At 37.6% G+C, this 22413-nt stretch overlaps 1 protein-coding gene across 2 annotated transcripts; it reads right to left on the bottom strand.

Moving 5' to 3' along the window:
- Positions 1–287: 287 nt before the first annotated feature.
- foxp3b (forkhead box P3b) lies at positions 288–22339 on the bottom strand. 2 transcript variants are annotated; one of them, XM_084916376.1, is made up of 13 exons: positions 22115–22339; positions 13199–13311; positions 12601–12639; positions 11490–11580; positions 10843–11011; positions 5756–5848; positions 5012–5099; positions 4530–4598; positions 4256–4409; positions 3905–3981; positions 2948–3049; positions 2614–2735; positions 288–851 (listed from the first exon to the last, which is right to left on the bottom strand). In XM_084916376.1, exons 2-13 carry the CDS (start codon positions 13307–13309, stop codon positions 794–796), a joined length of 1173 nt encoding a protein of 390 aa, XP_084772502.1. In that variant the 5' UTR covers positions 13310–13311; positions 22115–22339; the 3' UTR covers positions 288–793. The 2 variants fall into 2 exon arrangements, with proteins under 2 accessions (XP_084772502.1, XP_084772501.1); XM_084916375.1 differs by having other exon boundaries at positions 288–2735.
- Positions 22340–22413: the final 74 nt, after the last annotated feature.

The following is a 22413-nucleotide window of genomic DNA, read 5'->3' as shown; positions in this document are numbered from 1 at the left end:
CCCGGAGTGGGCACTCCACCCTTTTCTTTACTATTCAGTTTTAAAGAAAGTACTGATATGTAAAATCTAATGATATGTAACTGATGTATAGATTGGGCTGCAAATTGCGCATTACTTCAAAAAATTATTCATACCCCTTGAACTTTTGGATGGATTTTATTTGCATTATATGTGGTATACCAATACAAAGTAGCAAGTAATTGTGAAGTGAATTAAAAATGGTGTTTAGAAACTTTTTGCAAATAAAAACTTGAAAAGTGTGATGTATTTATTCAGCCCATTTAACTCTGATAACCCTAAATAAAATACAGTGCAACCAATTGTAATGATAACATTTTGAAAATGTTGAGTTACTTCTTTAACACACCACAGTTTATTTTTGGCTCTGTCCCTCACACTGCCTTTACTAGATTACCTCATCTTAATTACATCTCTGTTTAACATGAAGACAGAAACATGTGTGTGAAACAATGTAAAGAGTATCTGCAAGAGATGTCGGAACCCCTACCTACTAATTGGAGGAAACTCATGAAACTAATTCATGAATGGATAAAATGAGAACAATGGTTTGACACCCACAAAGGTTAGATTCATTTATTTTTAGAATGAGTGAGCACAAAAACATTTGTCAGACATGGGCACAAATATCATAATGTAATAACCTATAAATCATAATCAAGTCTTCAATCTGAACACAAATTAGATACACTTCAAAGATTCTTCATCCTCCAGATGTTCTTCCTGCTGCTCGTTATCTGATGATATCTGGATGTGAGCAGCTCAGTGCTGGTGCTCAGGGGTTTCCAGGAGAGTAATGGGAGTAGGCTGTGAGCCACTTCACGGGGCAATCCCTAAAATCAAACACAATGTGATTCACAAGCACAGTGGAGTAACACTAACACCACCCACTCACTTTATGTTTGCCAGTAGGGATTTCTCAAACTCCCTTTTCTTTTCTATCGTCCCACTTTCTTTTTTTTTCTTTTGACTTAAATAGATTTTTACACGTCTTTCCCTTAATACCTGCTCTATCTGTAGGATTTGGGATTGTTTAAGCCTTTCAAGATGGTTTACCGTCTAGTGTCTACCTCTAAGTACTTCATAGTAATTCGTTTTCTCAGTTTTCTCTGCTTGTGCTCTGTACTGTGAAGCAAGTTACAAAGTCTGGCCTGTCTAGGAAAGAAAGCTGTAGAAATGCCAACCATGCAAGTTAACAGACTTATCAACATCACAACTCTATCATTAAATTGGAAGTGGTGTAGTACATGATGATCTTTAATCTCAAACATCAGCTGCTGTTGAACAGGTTAGATCTGCAGCAAAAGCTGCCAGTATCAATATTAGTTCTGTAATATTGAAAGCCCAGGAAGTTTCCTGGACAATTCCACATTTTGCTTCAAAGTCTAGGAAGTGGTCCAGAAAGACCACTTTCAAAGTCAAAGTGGTCTTCCTGTGTTTATCATCTGGTGTCCCCTTTTCTCTGTCTTCATGTCCGATGTGAATGTTCTTGGCTCCGTGTCAGTGTGTTTTACTTTCATGTTTGACCTTCATTTCCTGATTATTATTCCTTGTGTTCGTTATGTTTAGCTGTGTCATTTTCCCCACCTGTCTGCACTTATCTATAAATCCTGACTTTGTGTAGGCAGGCCTGTTTTGGGTCTGTGTGATTATTTTGAATTTCTCACTTTTGGGATTTTTTCATTGGTCTTTGCTTTTAACTCCATTAAATGCTTGATTTTGATCATGTCTGCTGGAGTCTTGCATTTTGGTCTTATCCTTACAGATCTCAACAGTTAGGACGTTTACTAAAGAATACCTCTTTTTTTTTTTAATTCCTCAGCAAAGCACAGAACAGAGGTCTGTAGTATAAAGCAAGATTTGGGATTATTCAGTAAATCCAAGGTGGTTTCACTTCTTATATCCACACATCGGTACGGTAACTTGTGTAGTAGACCAAACTTGCGTGATGGGATATCCACTCCTAGGGAAAGTTTGCAGCAGTACTGAATGTTTTCTACTTGTGAATAATCTTTCTCAGTGCAAAATATTTGAAATTGGCCTTTTAACCCTTGCCAGATAAAAGGGCAACGAGAATTGTTTTTTAGGATCACTCGTAATGTTCTAGGACACAGATGAAATCTCCAGACCTGCACTGCAAACCTTCCTATCCTCTTCTTTTATATATGTGTTCACACTTACAGATGATTCATTAATGAAATGGATTTGATTAGCAGCACATGGCTGCTACTTAGTTTTTTATACGCTGCTTCTGGATTTTGGCTTAGTTTTTTTTAATACATATATATATATATATGTATAATTACATGGTATAACATGTCATGTGTTGTTCATCTGCAGTTGTAATTATCATTTGAAGAACTGCTAATGACCCCCTGATTGTTATTATGTCCTGATGTTTTCAGGCTGTCCTTTCTCTTTACCATGACTCTACACTGTTAAACAATGGGTTGAGTTACAAAGCTGACCACATAGCCTGATTGCTGATGTTGGGGTAAATGAAACAAGATAACAGAAAGTTATCAAGAGTTTGTTAATTTGCTTCCTATTGTACACTTCTGCTCTCCTGTGTGTTCGTGTTGAAGATTTTTATACCGCTGATACTTCTGACCCTTCCTCCTTTGGTACTCCATTTCATCTACTGTCCACACAGCTCCCTTTCCTCCCTCCACTCGCACAAAACACTTGTGAAGGCTGAGGTTGTGACGCACTGCATTCTGGAGAGAGGATACAGATACAAGGAAACAGTTCTATCAACATGGAAGCCATGCTATTAAAAACAGTACAGTATAGTGAGATGTTCTGGTTGGCACAGTTTTTTCTTCTATGTTAAACTGTGTCCAAATGTTCAGTTTATTACAATAAAAAACACTTGTATTCTGTATACAAGTAGGCATCACAATTAATATTTCATCCAAATAGTACAAACCTTCCAGGTGGCAGTATTATGTCTGAAGTAGAAGAACATGGTAGTGAACCAGTTGTAAATCTCATTCAGAGTACGCTGTTTGTCTGGAGACTCCAGGATAGACTGCAACCAGTCACACACACGGAAGGGTAAGCAGTGGCAATATTTGGCAAATTAGTCATAAATAGCTACAGTTTGCAGATAAAACCCAATTCCCACTGTAAACCTTTGAGGAAGACTTACAAAGCCTTGAGCCACCCTTCATTTTATTTATATTTGGTAGGAAAATGGGAAATAGGTAAGACATTCAAAGCTCTTCTTTGGATGTTGGCTGTGTTTGTTTGTGCAAAATATCATTTTAAGCCTGTCAAAGTGTGTTGCAACTATTGATGCAACTAAAGAAATGGAAACAAACAATGATTTTGTGACAGGCTACAAATAAAGTGCCTAAAGATACAATTTAAAAGCATGAAACCTTTTTTTTCCAAGGTCTTTTGTAAAGTATCTGAATATGAGGGTAAGATGGCGCCGCCATTGCGTGCAATAGGTTGGCAGCCTTATGAAATTTCCCCTTGTGGGACTAATAAAGGTATATCAAATCAAATGTTGCAGTGACTTGAAAAAAAAAACACACATCCAGAGAGTGTGTATAGAAGTGTATACTTTAGAGCAGGGGTCCCCAATCTCAGTCCACGAGGGCCAGTGTCCCTGCAGGTTTTAGATCTCACCCTGGGTCAACACACCTGAATCACATGATTAGCTCATTACCAGGCCTCTGGAGAACTTCAAGACATGTTGAGAAGGTAATTTATCCATTTAAATAAGCTGTGATGGATCAAGGACACATCTAAAACCTGCAGGGACACCGGCCGTCGTGGACTGAGATTGGGGACCCCTGCTTTAGAGCCTTGAGAAATCAGGGACCAGTTCAGATCAGACCAACTTCACAAATGAAAATAAAACATTAGACAAACTCACCCATCTTATCAAATACGCATAGGTGTAAGGAGGCCTGATGTTGTTGTATTTGTAACACTCAATACTGGGAACCAAATCTATAAAAGAACAGTGGGCGTTTCTCATCAGTTTGTCCCATCAAACACACTTCTTTGGATAATGTGCTTTTGAAACATAGTTAGAGATAAAACACAACATGCAACAAATATACAGGTACTGCACATTTCAACTGTCAAATGTAATCATTTGTATTAGCTAATAAGCTCTAATAGCATTTTATCTGAAATAACATATGTTATGGTGAAAACGTAATGTGCATAAAATAGTAAAAAAGTCCATTTGTGTGTGAATCCTAGTGAATTTCACTGTTACCTGGGAGGAGATGATCAGAAGCAGTAGGTCTGTTGCCATGCTGGACCAACTCTTCCAGATGTTTGGTGGCCCACTGTTGCACTCTGTCTCCACTGGTAACCTGAGGCTGCGGCAGGAACAGAGGAAGGCTGTATTGCCACTCAGAAGCTGCCTTCTGCATATAATGATGAAGGTGGATGTGAACAGACACAGCCATTTATTTTCTCTCCAGAAGAAAAATAAAGCAATATTTCAAGGAAATTCTTGTTTTTACTGTCTTAGCATGTAGACATACCGAGTCAGAGTATTTGTCCTCTGAGAGATGAAGTTGCATTGCAATGAGTTTCTGTTTTTCCAGAATGAGCTGAAAAAAGAGAATTCCCATATATCACTGGATTACTCCTATTTTTGGAGTCTGGATAACCAGGTTCATGTGTCTACTCTTCATTGCTTCCGTGTTAAAATGCTTCTTCTCAGATTCATTTAGACTGATCTCGTAGTAACATAGTAAAATATAGAACATAACAGAAGACTTCACTATCAGAATGCTGGCTCACTTATGGTTCTAGAAGTTTCTAAAAGCAGAATGGGATGCAGAGCCCTCAGTTATCTAGCTGAAACTTCAACTTTAACTAAAATGTTCCTTTTAAGCTTATAGCTACTGCGAGATTGAGTAAGTTCGAAAGAAAAAGAAACTTGTATCTATATTTGGACATATTTACACATGAGCATTCATACAGCATAGTGCTGCTGTAGCTTTGTTTCTCTGGGTTCTACCTGACTTTCCATGTACTGAACAATATCCTGCTGGACCCTCCATTGAGCAATACTTCTGTCACCATGTCCGTGTTCAGAATGAAGATGCCTAAAAGACAAATTGTCACAGGGTATATTCAGGGTTAATACAGGGTTTAAAAATATCCAGAGCTTCCTGCCCTTTGTAAAAAGGCCTCAAAATCGAATAATTGGTTGTGTAAAGACAAAGAAATAAAACTAGACTTTTGAAAACACAAACTATGTGAAACCAAATTTATTGTAAATAAATTTCTATAAATTTCTATAAATATAAATTTAGAAGATTGAAATCGTCTCCAGACCTTTAGTCCGACTCCTTTTTAAAACAATGCAAATATCCAGTGGAATATCCTGGAAAATATAACCCACACGGTCCACAGTGGGCAACTCACTGTGGGGCCCCAGTACTGGCATGACATTTCAGGCCCAATGACCCCACCATGGGCAGCCCCTGGTGTGGGCTGCCAACACTAAGCACATAGGGGCCTGTTGTGTGGCCCATGCAGACCTGCAGTGAGCCCACAGTATGCCAATGCCAATCAATGAATAAATCATTGACTGTTGTTGTGAATGGGTGCTACAGAAGTTGAACTGAACTGAAATGGATTGAATTAATAAATGCTACTGGTTTTGTTGTGTCCAGAAATTAGGGAATAGCCTTTTCCAACCCTGCCACGCCACACACACAAAAAAAATGTATTCATTGAATTAATGCACAGTTCTTACTTCAAGAAACTAGAGAAGTCTTCAAATACTGCTTCACAGCCAGGCCATCGGCAGAGCCCACTCATGAGCAGAACACTGGTCCCCTGTGGGATGCTGGAGGAAACAGAAATGTTTCAGTGATGTGAGTGTGACAATCAAGAGTGTAAAAACATAACGCACCAAAACCAAGACTTACAAACCATTTTCTGCCAATCTGAGTTTTGATATGAAAAGTTTTCTAACCCGTATATTCAGGATTTATGCATTGCAATGCTATGTGTTGCATAAAATATGCTAACTGCAATATGCAGATACAAAGGACTGTTGTTTTCAGAGCAGGGTATGCTGTCCTATAGGTAAAGAAATATGAGACAGAAATAAAAGTGAGACAGACAGAACTCAAAAATGATAGCTATAAACCGACGTCTTAATATGAGGTTCAAAAAATAATTCTTTTGGACCAACTTGTTCCAAGTACTAGCAAGGGTTAGGCATAGCCAGCTGACAGGGTGTGATGAGCAATTAGAGACAACTAATTTACTAACAAGTTTATGAACCAAATTTTAAATGAAAAAAAAATTAATCGTTATTAAAGCCCTGACTTTGGTGATCACCAAAAATATATATAATTAAGTTGTTTACCAGTTTGAAAGTCACAAGTCATTTAAGAAATGGACACTGAAAACCTACAAAAATGAACACTTTATTCTTTATTCATGAACATCCAGGGATGATTTGCTTTTTCCTTTTTCAGTCTACTCTTTCAACTGTCCTAAAATGCTGTGAATATTTTAAAAATCACAAACTTTGTAGCCAGGGACATAAAGATCCCATAAAGATGAAAACATAGTACAAAAAAGCAATTACAGCCAAAATCAATTTATAGACCAAAATGTATTCTAAACTTTTGACTCATCAAAGTAGCACCTGATATAACAGCTGAACACAGCCTTGGCATTCTTTCTACAATAGAAATCGAATATTCTCCCATATCTGTAGCAGAAGATCCCATAAATGTGGACCTTGTAGGTTGCTTTGCTTTCACTCTTCTGTCCAGTTCATCCCAAACCAGCTCGATGGGGTTTAAGTCTGGAGACTGTGCTGGACACTCCATGTTTTCAAGCTCACCATCTTGTTCTTTTTTCCTGAGGTAGTTCTGGCATAGTTTGGACTTATGTTTTGGTCATTATCTTGCTGTAGGATGAATCCCTGACCAACTAGGTACATACCAGAGGGTCCTGCATGGTGCTGCACAATGCTGTGGTTTTGGTTCAGGGAGCCTCTCACTCTGTACGAGTCACCGACCCTGGATCCAGTAAAACAGCCCCAGACCATCATCTCACTGTGGACCCATCCTTTTGCCTACTCAACGGTGTACAAAGATCCTGTGTGAAGAACCGAAGATTTCAAATGTTGATCCATCAGTCCATAATACCTTCTTCCAGTCTTCAGTAGTCCAATGCTGGTGTTTCATGTCCCAGCCAAGCCTCTTTGTCTTATTCTGATGTCTGGCTTTCTTGCTGCAACTCGTCCTGTCAAACCTGCAGCTCAAAGTCTTCTCTTCACAGTTGAAACTGAGACTTTCTTACTACGACCACTATTAAGCTGTGCTTGAAGCTGTTGTCCTGTCAGCCGCCTATCACACAGCTGTTAACTCTCAGCTTGTGTGATTAACTTGATGAGAGTTCGCTCTTAAAAATAGAGAACTCTCAGCTCTCTCTGTTAACTTGTCCTCTGATTCAGTCGTGTCTTTGGGTCTGCAGACCTCTTCCTGTCAAAGTTTCTGAGCCTTTGGATGTTGAAGGAAACTGGACTCACTGACACCTTGACTTTGCAGTTTCTCTGTAGGACAGGCCGACATTTATAAGTGTTATGATGGTCTGTCTCTCTTCCATTGTTAATCACCTTTTTCTCACCATTTTTGTAGGATCACACTACTTTCTGCAGTACAATACTGTTCAACTGATGCTGACCAACACTTCTTTTATGCAGACAGAGGGGGTTGGAAGTAATCCAGAAAAGCTGGAACACCTGTAGGAATTAGTAGCACCAGCTTTCAAGGCTTGATCAAGCTCCATTTTTGCAGAAGAGCTTTAAATTGTTAATACATTTTGTGTTCCCTGAAAAAGAACTTTTGCATAATTCAGATGTTAATTTTTCAGTTTAGGGTAACCTTACTTTTTTTTTTTTTTTTTTTAACCTCTGGCAGTTCACCAGCTTTGTATCATTTCAAACTATTCATTGTACTTGAATGACTTGAACTACAACAAATAACTGGAAAAATTGGGGTGTTCTAAAACCTTTGACAGGTAGTGTATGTGATTTTGATTTTATGATGTAAAATCATGCTACAACAGCTGCCGTAGGCTCCTGCTCCCTGTGACCCATAAACTGGATAAGCAGAAGAAGATGGATGGATAACAACAACTGTGCATGGTTGCTGTGCAAGTGGTACCCCACTCACTCTCAGACCCGGGGTATGAGATACTGTTGATTTGTCAAATAATGGGACAATTCCACAGCTTCTACAACCACTTTTAGCAGTAGTAACTTGCAGTAACTGAGTAATTGTTTTCTGTACGACTTCAACAGTCTCTCACATTATTATAGAAAATGGAGCTTATTCCCAGTTTTATTTATCTATGAACCCAGAATCAGTTAGTTAAACAATAGTCAAGTCGTAAAGACATAAAGGCCTAGATGACCTCTAATTTTTTATTTCTAAATTAAGACAAACTGAAGTTATTGTACTTGGACCTAGAAGTCTCCAGTCTTCCTGGAAGACAGCGACTCATCTTAGAGTTATTTTTGATCACGATATGCCTTTCGATATGAACACTAAATAAGATCTAGAATCTTTGTTTAACAAAGCAGACAAAGTAAAACTAAAAAGCTAGTTCACACATTTGTTACTTCTAGGCTGGACTACTGTAGTTCCCTGTTATTAAAGCTCACTGAAAAACCTTTGATCTAAATTGCTGCAGAAAAAGTGCTGACAGGAACTAGAGAGAGCATACAGCAGGTAAAGTAAGTACTGAACACTTCACAAAATAATTTCTAAAGGTGCTGTTGAGATGAAATTCTCACCAGATGTCAGTAACAACCATTCCAAAAACATGCAATGAAATAAAACCATATGTCAGTAGATGTCCATAAATGAAGACATATGTAATAATAAGAAATGAAACATGAGTATGAAACACAGTGAAATGTATTTAATACTTCATAGAAGAGCATTTTTTTTTGTTTCAAGATGCCGCCTGTATGGAGAAACTAGTCACATGCATTGCTCAGGTGTGATTTTGGGCCATTCTTCCACACCAACAGTCTTTAAATCCTGATGGTTACGTCTATGAGCTTTAGTTGTTTCCATTTGGATTCAGGTCAGGTGACTGACTGGGCCATTATAGCAGCTTTATTTTCTTTGGCTGAAACCAATTGACAGCTTCCTTGGCTGTGTGTTTGGGATCACCGTCTTGCTGAAATGTCCACCCTTGCTTCATCTTCATCATCCTGGTGGATCGCAGCAGATTTTTGTCAAGTTTACCTCTATATATTTTTCTTTGAATTATATGAAGCGTGCCAGTGCTAAATGCAGAAAAATAGCCCCACCCCATGATGTTCCCACAGCCAAGCTTCATTGTTAGTATGGTGTTTTTGGGGAGCTTTTCAGTGCATTTTGACCTGCAGACATTGCATGTATTATTATTATTATTATTATTGTTATTATTATTGTTATTATTATTGTTATTATTATTATTATTATTAAACAGTAGCAGTGACAGTCAGCAGTGGTGAGCATGCATACATGTCATACGGCCATGGCAGCTGAGTGCATTACTTATTGTTTTCTTTGAAACAATAGTACCTGCTGATTCTCTTGCACAACTCTGCCGATAACTCTTTTCACTCCTCTGTCTGAAATCTTGCAGGAAGCACTTGTTTGTGGCCAGTTTATGATGAATGATGTTCTTTTCACTCCTGAATTATGGCCCCACAGTGCTCACTTGAACCTTCAGTAGTTTAGAAATTCTTCAGTAGCCAGTGGTACATATGCTGCAACAATGTGGTTGTGAAGCTCATTGGTTTTACCCATCATGAGATGTTTCTTGTATGACACCTTGGTAATGAGACACCTTTTTATAGGCCATCATTTGGGGCTGAACCAGCGCTGATATTAATTTGTAGTGGCTCATTACTAATTACTCATAGATTTCAGCTGATGTCATTCCATACTGTTTTCTTCATGTGTTCAATACTTTTTTTCTTTTTTGTCATTTGTCATTATTACACATAAGTTAATTTAATTACATCTATTGTTTGATTTGCATGTGTGGATTGGATGGATTGTTACCAACATCTGGTGAGAATTTTATGTCAATAGCACCTTAAGAAATATACTTACTTAGAAAATTGGTGAATTGTGTTCAATACTTGTTCAATACTCTTCTCTGGCTCTCTATTAAATCAAAAATCAAATTTAAAATCCTTCCTCCTTACATACAATAATAATCATGCCCCATCTTATCTTACAGTAGAGCATGCTGCTCTCAGACTGCAGGCTTACCTGTGTGTATTTAACAGTAGAATGGGAGCCTTCAGCTTCCAGGCCCCTCTTCTGTGGAACCAGCTCTCAATTTGGATTTAAGAGACAGACAGCCTCTCTGCTTTTAAGATTAGGCTTAAAAGTAGCTTTTTTGAAGCTTACAGTTAAGGCTGGATTAGGTAAATTTAGTCGCCTGCAGCTGGGGGACACTCACCTCTTTCCACTATACACCACTACTGCATGTCATGAAATTTTGTCTTCTTTTTCCCATCGTTGATTTCCTGACCTGTCTCTCTATGCTTCCCTGGTCTCTTTTCTTTCTCCTTACCCCAACTGGTTGCAGCAGATGGCTGCCTCTTCCTGAGCCTGCTCCTGCTAGAAATTTCTTCCTGTTAAAGGCGAATTTTTCTTTCCCTTTATTGTAAAATACTACTCATGGGTAACTGTCGGATAGTTGGAGTTTTCTCTCTTAAATTGTAGGGTCTTTATTTTTACAGTCTAAAGCACCTTTGAGATTTGGCACAATGTAAATAAAATTGAACTGAACTGAATTAATTGTTACCCGTCATGAAGCCGGGCCTCAAGAGAGGTCTGCTTTTGAATGTCTCCCCTCCTCAAGGAGAGGAAATGATGGCTCGATGTGGGAGAAGAGCCCATGTGAGGTGAAGGTTCCTGAAGAATATGGCATGCATCCACCTCTTCCTTGCAAATGGAGACTGCTGCACTGCTTTCTGGATGCACCAGGGGAAGAAAAGATTGATGTAGATTCTTGCCATACAAAGTGAAACCTAATACTATATGCTACTGGTGCTACACTACCTAACTGGTATATTACTATACTAAAAAAAATTCTTTAGACCTAAAATAGAGCACCAGCATCTTACACTCAGCAAATCATAGAATTAACACATTTGTCACAATGTCATAACAAGTACAGAAAAAAAAATCCTACACTTAATTAAAAAAATTAGCATATAACACTTGTAAACAAACAAACAAACAAACAAAAAAACCCTTAGTTTCAGTATTTCATATGTTGTTTTTTTGTTAAATATGGAGCTTACAAGTTCTGCATTTTTAATACATTCTGTATTTGTCTCTATAAGTTTATCTTTTACTTTAGAGAACGATTGTAAGACGATTTGCATGCATTAAATGCAAATCGTCTTCTCCTAAAGTAAAGCAAAAGACATTTAAATATTTGTATACCACGTCGTTGCCTGTAAGCGACTGGGGAAACGTGACGCAGAACTGATGGTCTCTGCTGCTTCTGTCTAATGCCTTCCATACTGCTCCAGCACTGGAAAGAAAAAAGTATTGATATTGTTTTGGCTGTAACATAATACAGTTTCCTTTTAATCGCTAGGCCTCATTCAAAAACATTTTTATTTGTTTGTTTTTTTTTTATTTTTTAGGAAGAAGTGATGTTTAACATTTGATAGTTTACTAACAAATATTTGTAACAAACTGTTTGCCATTTGTTTCTGTGAATTATAGCGAATGACTAATGTCCTGCATACACTATTTACTCACATCACATAAAAAATGTAGTTAAATCCTCTTTTTTTGTGTGTCATGTATCAGGATGAGTAAATTCTGAGATATCATCATTTGTACAATCAACACTCTTAAAATTGCAAATATATATGTAAATGTTATATTTTTAATGAAAAATGAAATTCTCATTAGGTTTGCACCATTCTTTTCATATAGGGGTTTTAGGATTATTCCAATGAATCCAAGCTCTGGAATTGGAATTGTCCAACTGGACAAATCTGGGATTTTACTGTAGAAATAATCACAGGTACAGACTAGTAAAATGTGTTTATTTTCATTGTTATTTTCTGTAATTTCCCTGACCAGCATGGAAGGGCAGCATGCAGCAGGGCGTGAAGTTTGCAACTAGATTAGGCCCAAGCACCCCTGTAGCCTCATCAGCTGATTTTAAATCATCAGTTTTTTGAGGTTTCCCTACTTTCCTTGATGACTGGGTGCCATCACTTTGCTTCATCTCAGCTAACTAGACTCGCTGAACCTGATTCGTTGTATTGTGCTGCTGTTGGTGGCTTCTGGAATTATCTGAGAAATCATAGAGCTTCCTTTTTTGGTAATTTTACAAACTGTCTAAGAAGTCAGTCTTTCAACTTTACTGACTGAAATTTGTGTGTATTATTATAAATGTTAGTTAGCACTACAGTGCTTAATAAATTCATTAGACCACCTGTCATAAAAACAAGAAAACACAAATAGTAATTTGTCAGAAATGAGTTTAAACTAAAAATTATTCTTATTTATTAGGCAAATAACAAACTCAACTCACAGTTTTAGATCCAAATTTGAGCCGGCACTCTGGACTTGCCTGAGATGTCAGAAATTAATCATACATGTGCATTAACATTTTTTCTGCTTTTTTCTGAAAGTTCATGCAACAATAATTTAAAAATAATTATAATAAAGAAACATATAACTTTTTAGACATTATCTAACATTATATCCAGTGTATACAGTTTAACCAACTACTACAGCTCCCAACTAAAACATAAAAAACTCAGATTTTTGATCATAATAAAACATCATTAAACTTTCTCTTGTTTATTTTAAGCTTATTTTCACAGACACTATAATAATAGATTTCATAAATCCTTCTTTCCAAAAAGCTTTGACGCTGTGCAGAATTTAAACACTGACACAAGACAAATCACATTTCCTAGTTTCAAAGTTTGAAATGTCATCTTTGTATTGTTTATGTTACGTAGGCTTTAAATGTTTAGTAACTGAAGTTACTGAATATGGTTTCATTTACTTCCACACTGAATCTGAATTTTGATGAAAATGGACTGTACTACGAACGCATTTTAGTAGAATCTGTGTTAAGGAAACAAGTTTATTCCAATTAAGTGATGTTATTTGTTACATACCTGACTTCCTGACACAGACATGGGTGGCTCTTCCATCTGTTTGATGCTGTCAAGTTGGCGTTCGACTTTTTGTTGTCCAAATTTCATGTACTCATCAGAAGTCTCTGGCATTTCTTAAGACACAGAAGACACATTAATGCCTCACTAGAAAGACTTTGAAAACCACATTTTATCATGGAAGTTTTGTCATTTTCTCTACTCCATGAGGGTAGATTAAAAAGCTACAAATAAGTAAAGTGTGTTACAAAATGTTCCTTTAATTTAATATATCTGGGAGACATGCTGACATATAAACAAACTCTGGCTATTATCTGTAGAATTAACACATAATAACAGTGAAAGAAAACTGCAGCTCTGAACATGTTTTAAATCACTGCACTCCCATTGTTAAATATTAGGTGTGGATTCTTTTCTTTAGTTGCAAGCATCCTAATAAGATGCTAAGAAGCTGGTTTTAGTTTAAATTGTTTGAGTGATCAAAGATTCAAAGTGCTTGGAACTTCTTCAGAACTCAAAGAACTCAAACCACCAAAGTTTTTTAATAGCTATGTAAAACACTATTTATTATTTAATCATTTTTAGAATGTGACATGATTCTAACGGCAGTCATATGACTTACACCATTCTGGCTTGGGCAATGCCCAGCTTAACAAGTTCTGCAACAAATGTTGGGGAACCAGGTCATATTAATGAAAATAGACTACTGGAATAAGAAACACTGACAAGGACAGAGAACATGGAATTGATGGAGTGCTACTATAAGGACTGTTCACAACAGGAGAGGTTACATGCAAAGCATGTAGGAACTTTGGATGAGCAGAATACCAACGTCCACACTGATCAAGAAGCACGTGGAAGATGAGTGCTATAACATCAACAAAGGAAATATAATATCAACACTAGAAATACAAAGACTACAGCAAAGTGGGAACAATACTGAGCAGTATGGCTGTTTGGTTGAAACAAGATCACTACACAACCAATGATAAGCCTTGCTCATCTCAATGAGAAAGTTCCTAGAGGACAGGAAATCAGCCAATTACACATCTATATACTTAGCTGGATCAGCAGCATCAGGAGACAGATGCCCATGATGTCAAAACATGAGCACCATTTCCACAGAGGCAGGAGTCACCCCAAGCTAACAGGACCCAAGTTTCAGACTGTGCAAAGGTGCCCTGGAGACTTTTTAGCACACAGAAGTGGACAGGTCTGGACTGGGACAGAAAAATTGGCTCTGATATTTTTGGTCCAGGAGGCCTACAGCCGATTGTCCAGTTTAATATGTGCACATATTTGTGAAATTATTCAAAGCAATAGTAAAGATGAGTAGCACAAGCAAAAATGTGAAATAGAAGAGAATAAGTAGGTCAAAGTAGCAAAACAGGCAGTAATGAAAATGAATGAATGAAGATTATGCTGCTCTCACCTCTAAATTTAACAAATCAAACTCCCAAAGAAAGGGTTGCTCCTGTGTGTGGGCATTTTTACAAGCAGCCAGCTGAGCACAGCCAGCAAGAGGATTACCTCAATGTGACTTCAACTTCCAGAGGGAAAGCCTCTGATGTCTGCCTGTGCTTATGCACCCCAAAGCAGTTCAGAATACCTTTGGAGTCTTTGTGTCAGATCCTGGAATGGGTTTAGAATAGGGAATTTACCTCAGAAGTTAGGAAGGTATTGTGTTACAGCAGCCCATTAAATATAAAATACAAAAATAACACCTCGATAAATCAAAATATGATATGATACACTAAGAAGCTTAAATATCAAATTATTGTAGGTGCAGTGGGATGAGTTGGTAAAGAGTTCCTGTATCAGTCACTGACTTTGTTATATGAGGTCTTATATCTTGGACACTCAGCTAAAGAGAGGAGCAGAACTTTCAACTGAGTTGCATCCAACTGGTAGGCACAGCTGCCAGTCAGACCTGTAAAGTAGTGAGGTCTGACAGAGTCCCCTGTCCATACGGTCTTTAACTCTGACATTCAGAAGAATTTCACCTGTATCTCAGGCGAGTGTTGGAAGTCTGCAACTTCCTTGCTGGAGGAAGTACAACCTAAAGAATTGTGGGAAGCCATGTCAGTTAAACTGAAAAAGGTCACTGGGATAGGTAAGAAATTCCCTTGTGAAAAGGAGCCACATTTGGATGAGAGTCATCCCAAGTTACCAAAGGCTCTGGATGCTCTGGAGCTTATTTAGTGGGCATGCCTCTTCAGTGTTTTGTGGAGGTGCAGACGGAGCCCTGGTTGGTTCTGATAGTCAAGAAGAATACCAAATTAGAGGTATCACGGCCACTTAATCATCCACTTACTTCTATAATCAAAGTGAGAGCTGTGCCCTCATGCTTGGCACAAAATCAACCATATTTTCAGTGGGTACTGGACTCGCCCATGGTTGTCCCTTGTCTCTAGTCTGTGACATTTATGCACAGGAGGGAACTCCATAGCGCTCCTACCATTTGTGAGTCTTGTGCTTATTTCTGGCTTCTAATTTTGTTGAACATCTGATGTTTAACAACATCAGATGTTCAACAAAATTAGATTTACAGATTTACACATCAGATTTACAGATTGTTACGGCTGGGGGCGGCAGTCGTGTGGAGGTGAGGAGGGAGGATCCAAAAGCAGACAGTGGCGGAGGTGCAAGTGGGTTTTATTTACAGTGCACAATAACCAAGGTGTGGGCAGAACTGAACATAAACCTAAACTGGAAAAGCTAATACAAAAGGAGGACATGGAGCGAGGAGCAGAGAGACGCGGAGAAACACGGAATAACATTAAATACACGGCAGATACACAGAGAAACACAGATGACGTGACGAGAAGCACAGGCAGACAAACTATAAATACACACACCAGGTAATCAGGAAATGGCACACAGCTGGAACTAATGGGCATAACAAGACACAGACCTACAAAGTAAAACAGGAAACACACAGACTGTTTTACAACACAAAACTCGGGGACCCGTACAGAGCACAGAGGGAGACACAGGTAGGGAAAATAAACACGACAACCAAACCCCAAGAACTAATACAAAATCAGAATAAACTAGAAAATAATAATCATAAACTCAAAGCGCTGGGTCACCGACCCAGGATCATGACACAGATTTACAGGCTCTGCCAGTCTTGTATTTTCAGAGACACATGCCACAGTCTCTTCCCCCCCATTGACAGACTCCACTGTCTTAGACTACAGATATCTCTTTTGTTCTAAAGCTCCACTGTGAGGTGAAGAGTCGTTTTAACCAAAACTGCTGCATGTAAAGAACTGGATCAGATAAAATACTCAGACCAGCCATCAGGCATCAACAACCAGGCTGCTTTCAATCACATTTCATTCTGACTGAACTTCACTAGACTGTCTTGAACATGACTACATGCCGAAATGCTTTGAATTTCTGAGATAGTTTGATACATTTAGTGTTACAAGTACCATTTACATATCTTGAGTAACCACAGTCAAAAGTCAGTAGGGTTTTGATAAAAGTAAAAAAAAAAAAAAAATGTAATTATAGCAATCCTCAAAAAAGCTAAGCTACTTCATGAGTAAGTTCCATTTTTATTAGACTTGATTTTAAAGAGAAAAATGTCAGACCTCTGGTAGAGGACATGACACGACTTTAGGAGGACCTACACATAAACACACTGTGTGTACGTGCCTGTGCTCAGTTATATTTAACAGAGACTGTTAAAAATAATGAAGTTAAATTCAATTAATAATATTACAACAAATCCTGTCTCAAGGTTATTCAACTGTTTGCTAAAAATCCTGGAATAAACAAGTCAGAGTAAAAGATTGCTGACAATCTTCCTACTTGGACAATACTTCAGGGATTTTGACAGTTTGTATCATTTTGTGGCACCCTTTGTGCCACAAAATGATACATTTTTATTGTATTTCTACCGTTTGCTTCTGCATTAAGTAGGAACACATAGCAAAAAAGTTTGAATGTAATCTCAGAAGCGTGTGATTGTGTGAAAAGTCTCCAGGCAATGAGAATCAAGCATTTAATACAGCCATGAACACATTAAAGGCTCAAGTATGTAAAGTCTTTCCTGCAGCAGGCTGTGGTTGTTTGCAGGTGCTCTCTCTCTCGCTCTCTCTCTCTCTCTCTCTCTCTCTCTCTCTCTCTCTCTCTCTCACACACACACACACACACACACACACACACACACACACACACACACACACACACACACACACACACAGATAGCATCAACAAAGAAGTCTACAGAACGAGTGGGAAGCTGTTCTACTTTCATGCTGCATGGTGACATATCACCTGCAAGCAATGGGACCTGCTTTTTTCAAATCAGACAATATTTTTCCTGGAGCAGCACTTCGCTACATGATACTGAGCAAATGTCTGAACGTTTTTTTTTTTAAAACTGTTTCAAATCAATGTTGAAAAATACCGTCATTCATTTCACCCTTTGTTTATTTAATTTAAACCTTTTTAAAGTCCGTAGCTTGGTTGCATGGTCATGGTTACAATAACACACACCTGGAAATATTGAATATTGGTCTACCCTTTAAAGTTCAGTGTTGATGGTTTTCACCCCCTCTCTCTTGTTATTTTCTGTCAACTCTAGAATTGATTTTTTTGCCTCTTGTATGAACAGCCAACATATCTGGCTTTTGTGTGTTATATCACTATGCCCTATAGCTGAATGCGTATACAAATCTGGTAAGTGGAGAAATACACAGAACCACTGACAGTTCTGTGTCAGTGTTTCTGTGTGAAAGTGAGTCAATCACCATAACCTCTGTAAACAGCATTAAATAGACGGGTACAGAAGTTGTTATGGAACTGTACTTCATCTGGTTTTGTTAAAAATTAAAGTAAGAGCTAAATTTGAGTCACTGGACCTATTCTTTTGTGTTGTTGGTGCTTTTTGGAGCATTTTAATGGAATTTGCTGACTAAGAATAAAATGACTTGCTATGTAGTACTGTCCCGCCAGTGTTCACTTTTACTAAGTATAATGTATGGATGTGTGTTGTTGTTTCTTATGACATGTGTAAAAATAAATCACTGTGGTTATATTTTTGCATAGAGTGGACACACTAAGTGGCAAAATTCAGACACTTGTCCAGTTTGTGGACCATGTATGACAGTCTTGATACCAGTGAATAGACTGGTATCTTTTAGTCATGCCTCTTTCACACACTCTTTTTTTAGGCCTAAGCACTTTTAAGGTAACAGTCACGCACACTCATGCAGTTGCACTGGGGACAATTCAGGGTTCAGTACTTAACCCAAGGAATCTTGGACAAGAGGAGCTGGGAATTGAACCACCAGGATTTACATACCAAGTCACAGATATGTTGTCTATTTAAGTTGCGATGAAGGCCACACGCCAAACTCATCAGGCAATTAAGTTACTCTACAACCTAGAAGCATGCTTGAGTTTTGACATCTTCTGTCTTTCTGTTCTTCTCTGTACTCCTTTCAAGTGGGTGAACTTGTGACAAAAGCCCCTACAGTGTTAAAACCCAGTCTCAAAGATGAACATCTTGTTAAATATATTCTTTCCCCTTCTGCAAGTTCTGCATGTTCAGTTTGGGTCAAAAGACAGTATCATGATAAGTTACTGGGAAAACGAGTCAGTCTTTTTAGGCATGCTTGATTTTTCACAAGCTTTCTCCTGAGAATGTTTAATACAGTCAGTGCCTCGGTATTTAAATTTCTAAGACATATCTTTGGTTTTAATTTCTTCCATACTTCCAGATTTACCACTGGAATAAATCTTAATAAATTACGTTGGCACAGGACTCTTATCGAAATGACATATTTTTCAGTGAAGCAAGTAATGTTTACAATCAACACGGAAATAAAGTACGCACATTTTTGGGGGGTCTGATCCTTTCTTTCAGTTATTGTATCAGACTGAAGGGAAGCGTCTGTACAATGAGCCAAAACAGCACACATACTGAATGTCTGATGCAAATGCACACCCACAACAACAGGAATTCAGTAGAAAGTAAGAGCAGCAGGTTTGTGGCTTCTCAGTGTCACCTTTCATTCTTGTTTTCTTTTTCAGCTTCATCTTACCTGGAGAGGACCATGATAGTCTGCATCTGTTTTGTCAAAGTGAGGAGAATTTTAGTCATAACCCCACACTAAATATAAGAGATATGATGCTTCATATTTGCTATTTCCTGTCTGGATATTTCATTCGGCCACATTATAGCATGGAAAGTTGCAGATGCCTCATACTGGTACTACTATGAATGTGTGGGTTTACTACTCTCATACTCCCATATCTGAAATAAAACTTCTCAATTACATTGATACATTGAAATCAGCGAGACTGGTGAAGGGTTAATCATTTGTATTAGTATCAGTAAGTACAATGATTTAGCATCTCCTGTTGTTTTATTTAATTCATTAAAATGGCAAAGTTCCCATCTTTGCGTTCACATGAATTTGCCTGAAACACACTTGACAGTAAAAACAGACCTAATAACTGAATGTCAGATGATGTTTTAATATGTGAATGGGAGACTGGAAATAAATCCAGTGCGTTTTTATTCTCTGCCTGCCTCATACAGCAGGCTGAATTTAAAATTTTTTTTTAAAAAACACTAATAAAATCTTAAGTCAGGTCTTTTTAACATAAATGACTAACTGGTCAAAATTTTAGTCAACCCTTTCACATATCATCAGAAAGTCAGATTCTATTATAACAGACTCGTTATCTCAAGACATCAATCATCTTTATTTCAGTTTTCTATCAGAGTGGGTTTTCTTGTTCCTCTCAACCCTCAGACCAAGAGGTGTGATGCAGATAAACAGATTTAAAATGAACGGAGGAAAAGGAAGTAGGCCTACACAGAATATTATTGTCATGACTAAAGCTCTAGTTTTTGCACAATAGCACTGATAGCCTCATCACGGCACTAGATAGCACACACACACACACGCACACACACACACACACACATATATGTATATAACAGATGTGGAAAATTGCAAATGCTGAAGTGTTTGTGTTCCTGATTCCTGCCGACTGACTTTGAAATTGTGAGCAGTCCACCTGTCCAGTATAGAATCAGCCTCTTTCCCAGCAGCAGCAAAGAATGGCTCAAGCCCCAAAACAACCTTCCCCAGTGTTATAGTTTCACCAAATGTGATATTTGTATGTTTCACTTTTCTGACACTATTCCATAGCTCAGCAATTATTAGATTATTATATAATGATTACAAGATTAATACATGATTTAGTATGCAGAAACCAGTATTGCATATTGCATATGTAAGATGTAAATATGACTATTTTTTAAAATATTAATGCCTTGAAGAGAATATTTGTATGAGGCATACCCTGTTTTATAGAAACTGCACTACATTTTAAACATCGACTGTAAATTTCATGTGATTTCATGTTCAGTTAACGCAGGGCTTTTAAGTCGATCCTCCCGTTTCGCTAGCTAGCATATAACTTGTGATTTCAGCAGTTCTATTGGTCAGTTAGCAATAAATCAGACTAAGATAGAAGAGCAGAATGAAATGTGTTATTAGAAAGATGCTCTAAGCCTTTCACAGCGGTAATACACTCTTTACCACTGCACTGTTATTTCCTGATTTCAGCTAACAAGATGGCTGCAGCTTTTACAAAAGTCTGGAGAGGAGTTTTCACTTTTGTGCCCTTTTTTTATTAATAACTCTTGTAACTCTCCTCATCCATACGTCCAACACTGTATACAAGTCTACAAGTTCCACAACAACACACCTCATATTGACAGAACAAAGAACATGCTCTGGGTTATGTTAGTTATTAAAAAAACAAACATCTAATGTAATACAACACACCAAAATCATTTCCAAACCTTAACACACACACACACACACACACACACATTTAGCCAACACATAAATAAAACGTGTTTAATAAACATTATGAACGTCTCGATGTACTTGGTGCCACTAACGTGCAGTAAATGACGGAGGATGTCATTCTGATGCTAAAAGACTGAGAGTGAGGTAGAAATGAACTTTAATCATTTATTACATGAACACTAGGACAAAAAAGTCCAACTGAATGCTTCAGTCCCTGGGGGCACAATTGTTTAAAAAAACAGAGTCATTTTAGTGGCCTGAAGAGTCCTCACGTCACAAAAAGTAAAGAACAAGATTTTTTCAATCTGTTTTGTATACTTTTAAATAAATAAATGTTAAATACATTTAAATACATTAAAAAAACATTAATATTTTATATTTTATGTATTGACCCTACAAATGAGAAGATAAAATGCTTTTTCTGTTCACTGTTTCACCTATAGCTGAGAAACTGCACAGTAAAATGACCATAAACTTTTTCTAGAAACATTCTGTAGATGAAAAAAAAAGTTAAAAGATTAATACTGCAGTTTGGGGGAAATGGATGAGTGAAATTGCTCTAAACTGTTCAAATCTCTGAAACTGAAATGGGCTCAGGTCTATAAAAAGAGAGAGCTCGGCCACACACGTCCCGCTGTGCAACAGGACCTCTCTGTCACCATTTGATTTACCTCATCATGATCGTAAGCTTTAATAGTGCCAAATGTTTTAGTGTGTGCGTTTTTAAACCGCATGCATATATTAACATATCAAAGTTAAATGCACTGTAGTATGAAATCGTCACCTTTGATACATCTCAAAATTATCATCTTAAATAGCTTCCCAAAGATTTCTGGGCCCTTCATCCTAACGAGATGCCCTCTCTGTTTTCGGTGTCTGTGTATCTGTGTATATGCTGCTTTTGATAAAATTTTGATTTGAAATATTTGGACTGACTGTACATCCTTGTTGACTGAGTGTTGCCATCATCGCAAAGTTTTTAAAATATGCTCTGAACATCTCACTCTGCATTGAGTCCAATTAAATAACTTTTGAAAATTTATTGTAAAACAGTACGATTTGTGCTTACCGGAGAAGCGTATGCAGAACCTCCTCCTTGCCACAGTCTTCCTTTTCTCAGGTACTTCGAGGGAGAAATGATTCAAGGGGGGAGTAATTCCACAGGAAATATGGTTTTCAGCAACTACGACTTCAAGATGTATGACAGATAGACCTTATTTTGAGGAAGACTGCAAAGTGTGGTTGGCAACACAAGAAAAAAGTTTAAAAAAAAAAAGAAAAAAAAAATTATATTTCACAAAAAACCCAAACAACCCAACAACAAAAAGAGCACATACAATTTTCAGCTTAATGTTTAATTTTACTCAG

Source organism: Perissodus microlepis, chromosome 20 (genome assembly GCF_051167445.1).
Source record: "Perissodus microlepis isolate ML-2025 ecotype Zambia chromosome 20, ASM5116744v1, whole genome shotgun sequence".
In the NCBI taxonomy this organism is placed as follows: Eukaryota; Metazoa; Chordata; class Actinopteri; order Cichliformes; family Cichlidae; genus Perissodus; species Perissodus microlepis.
The sequence above is the reverse complement of the archived record's forward strand: the minus strand, read 5'-3'. Positions and strand labels throughout refer to the sequence as shown.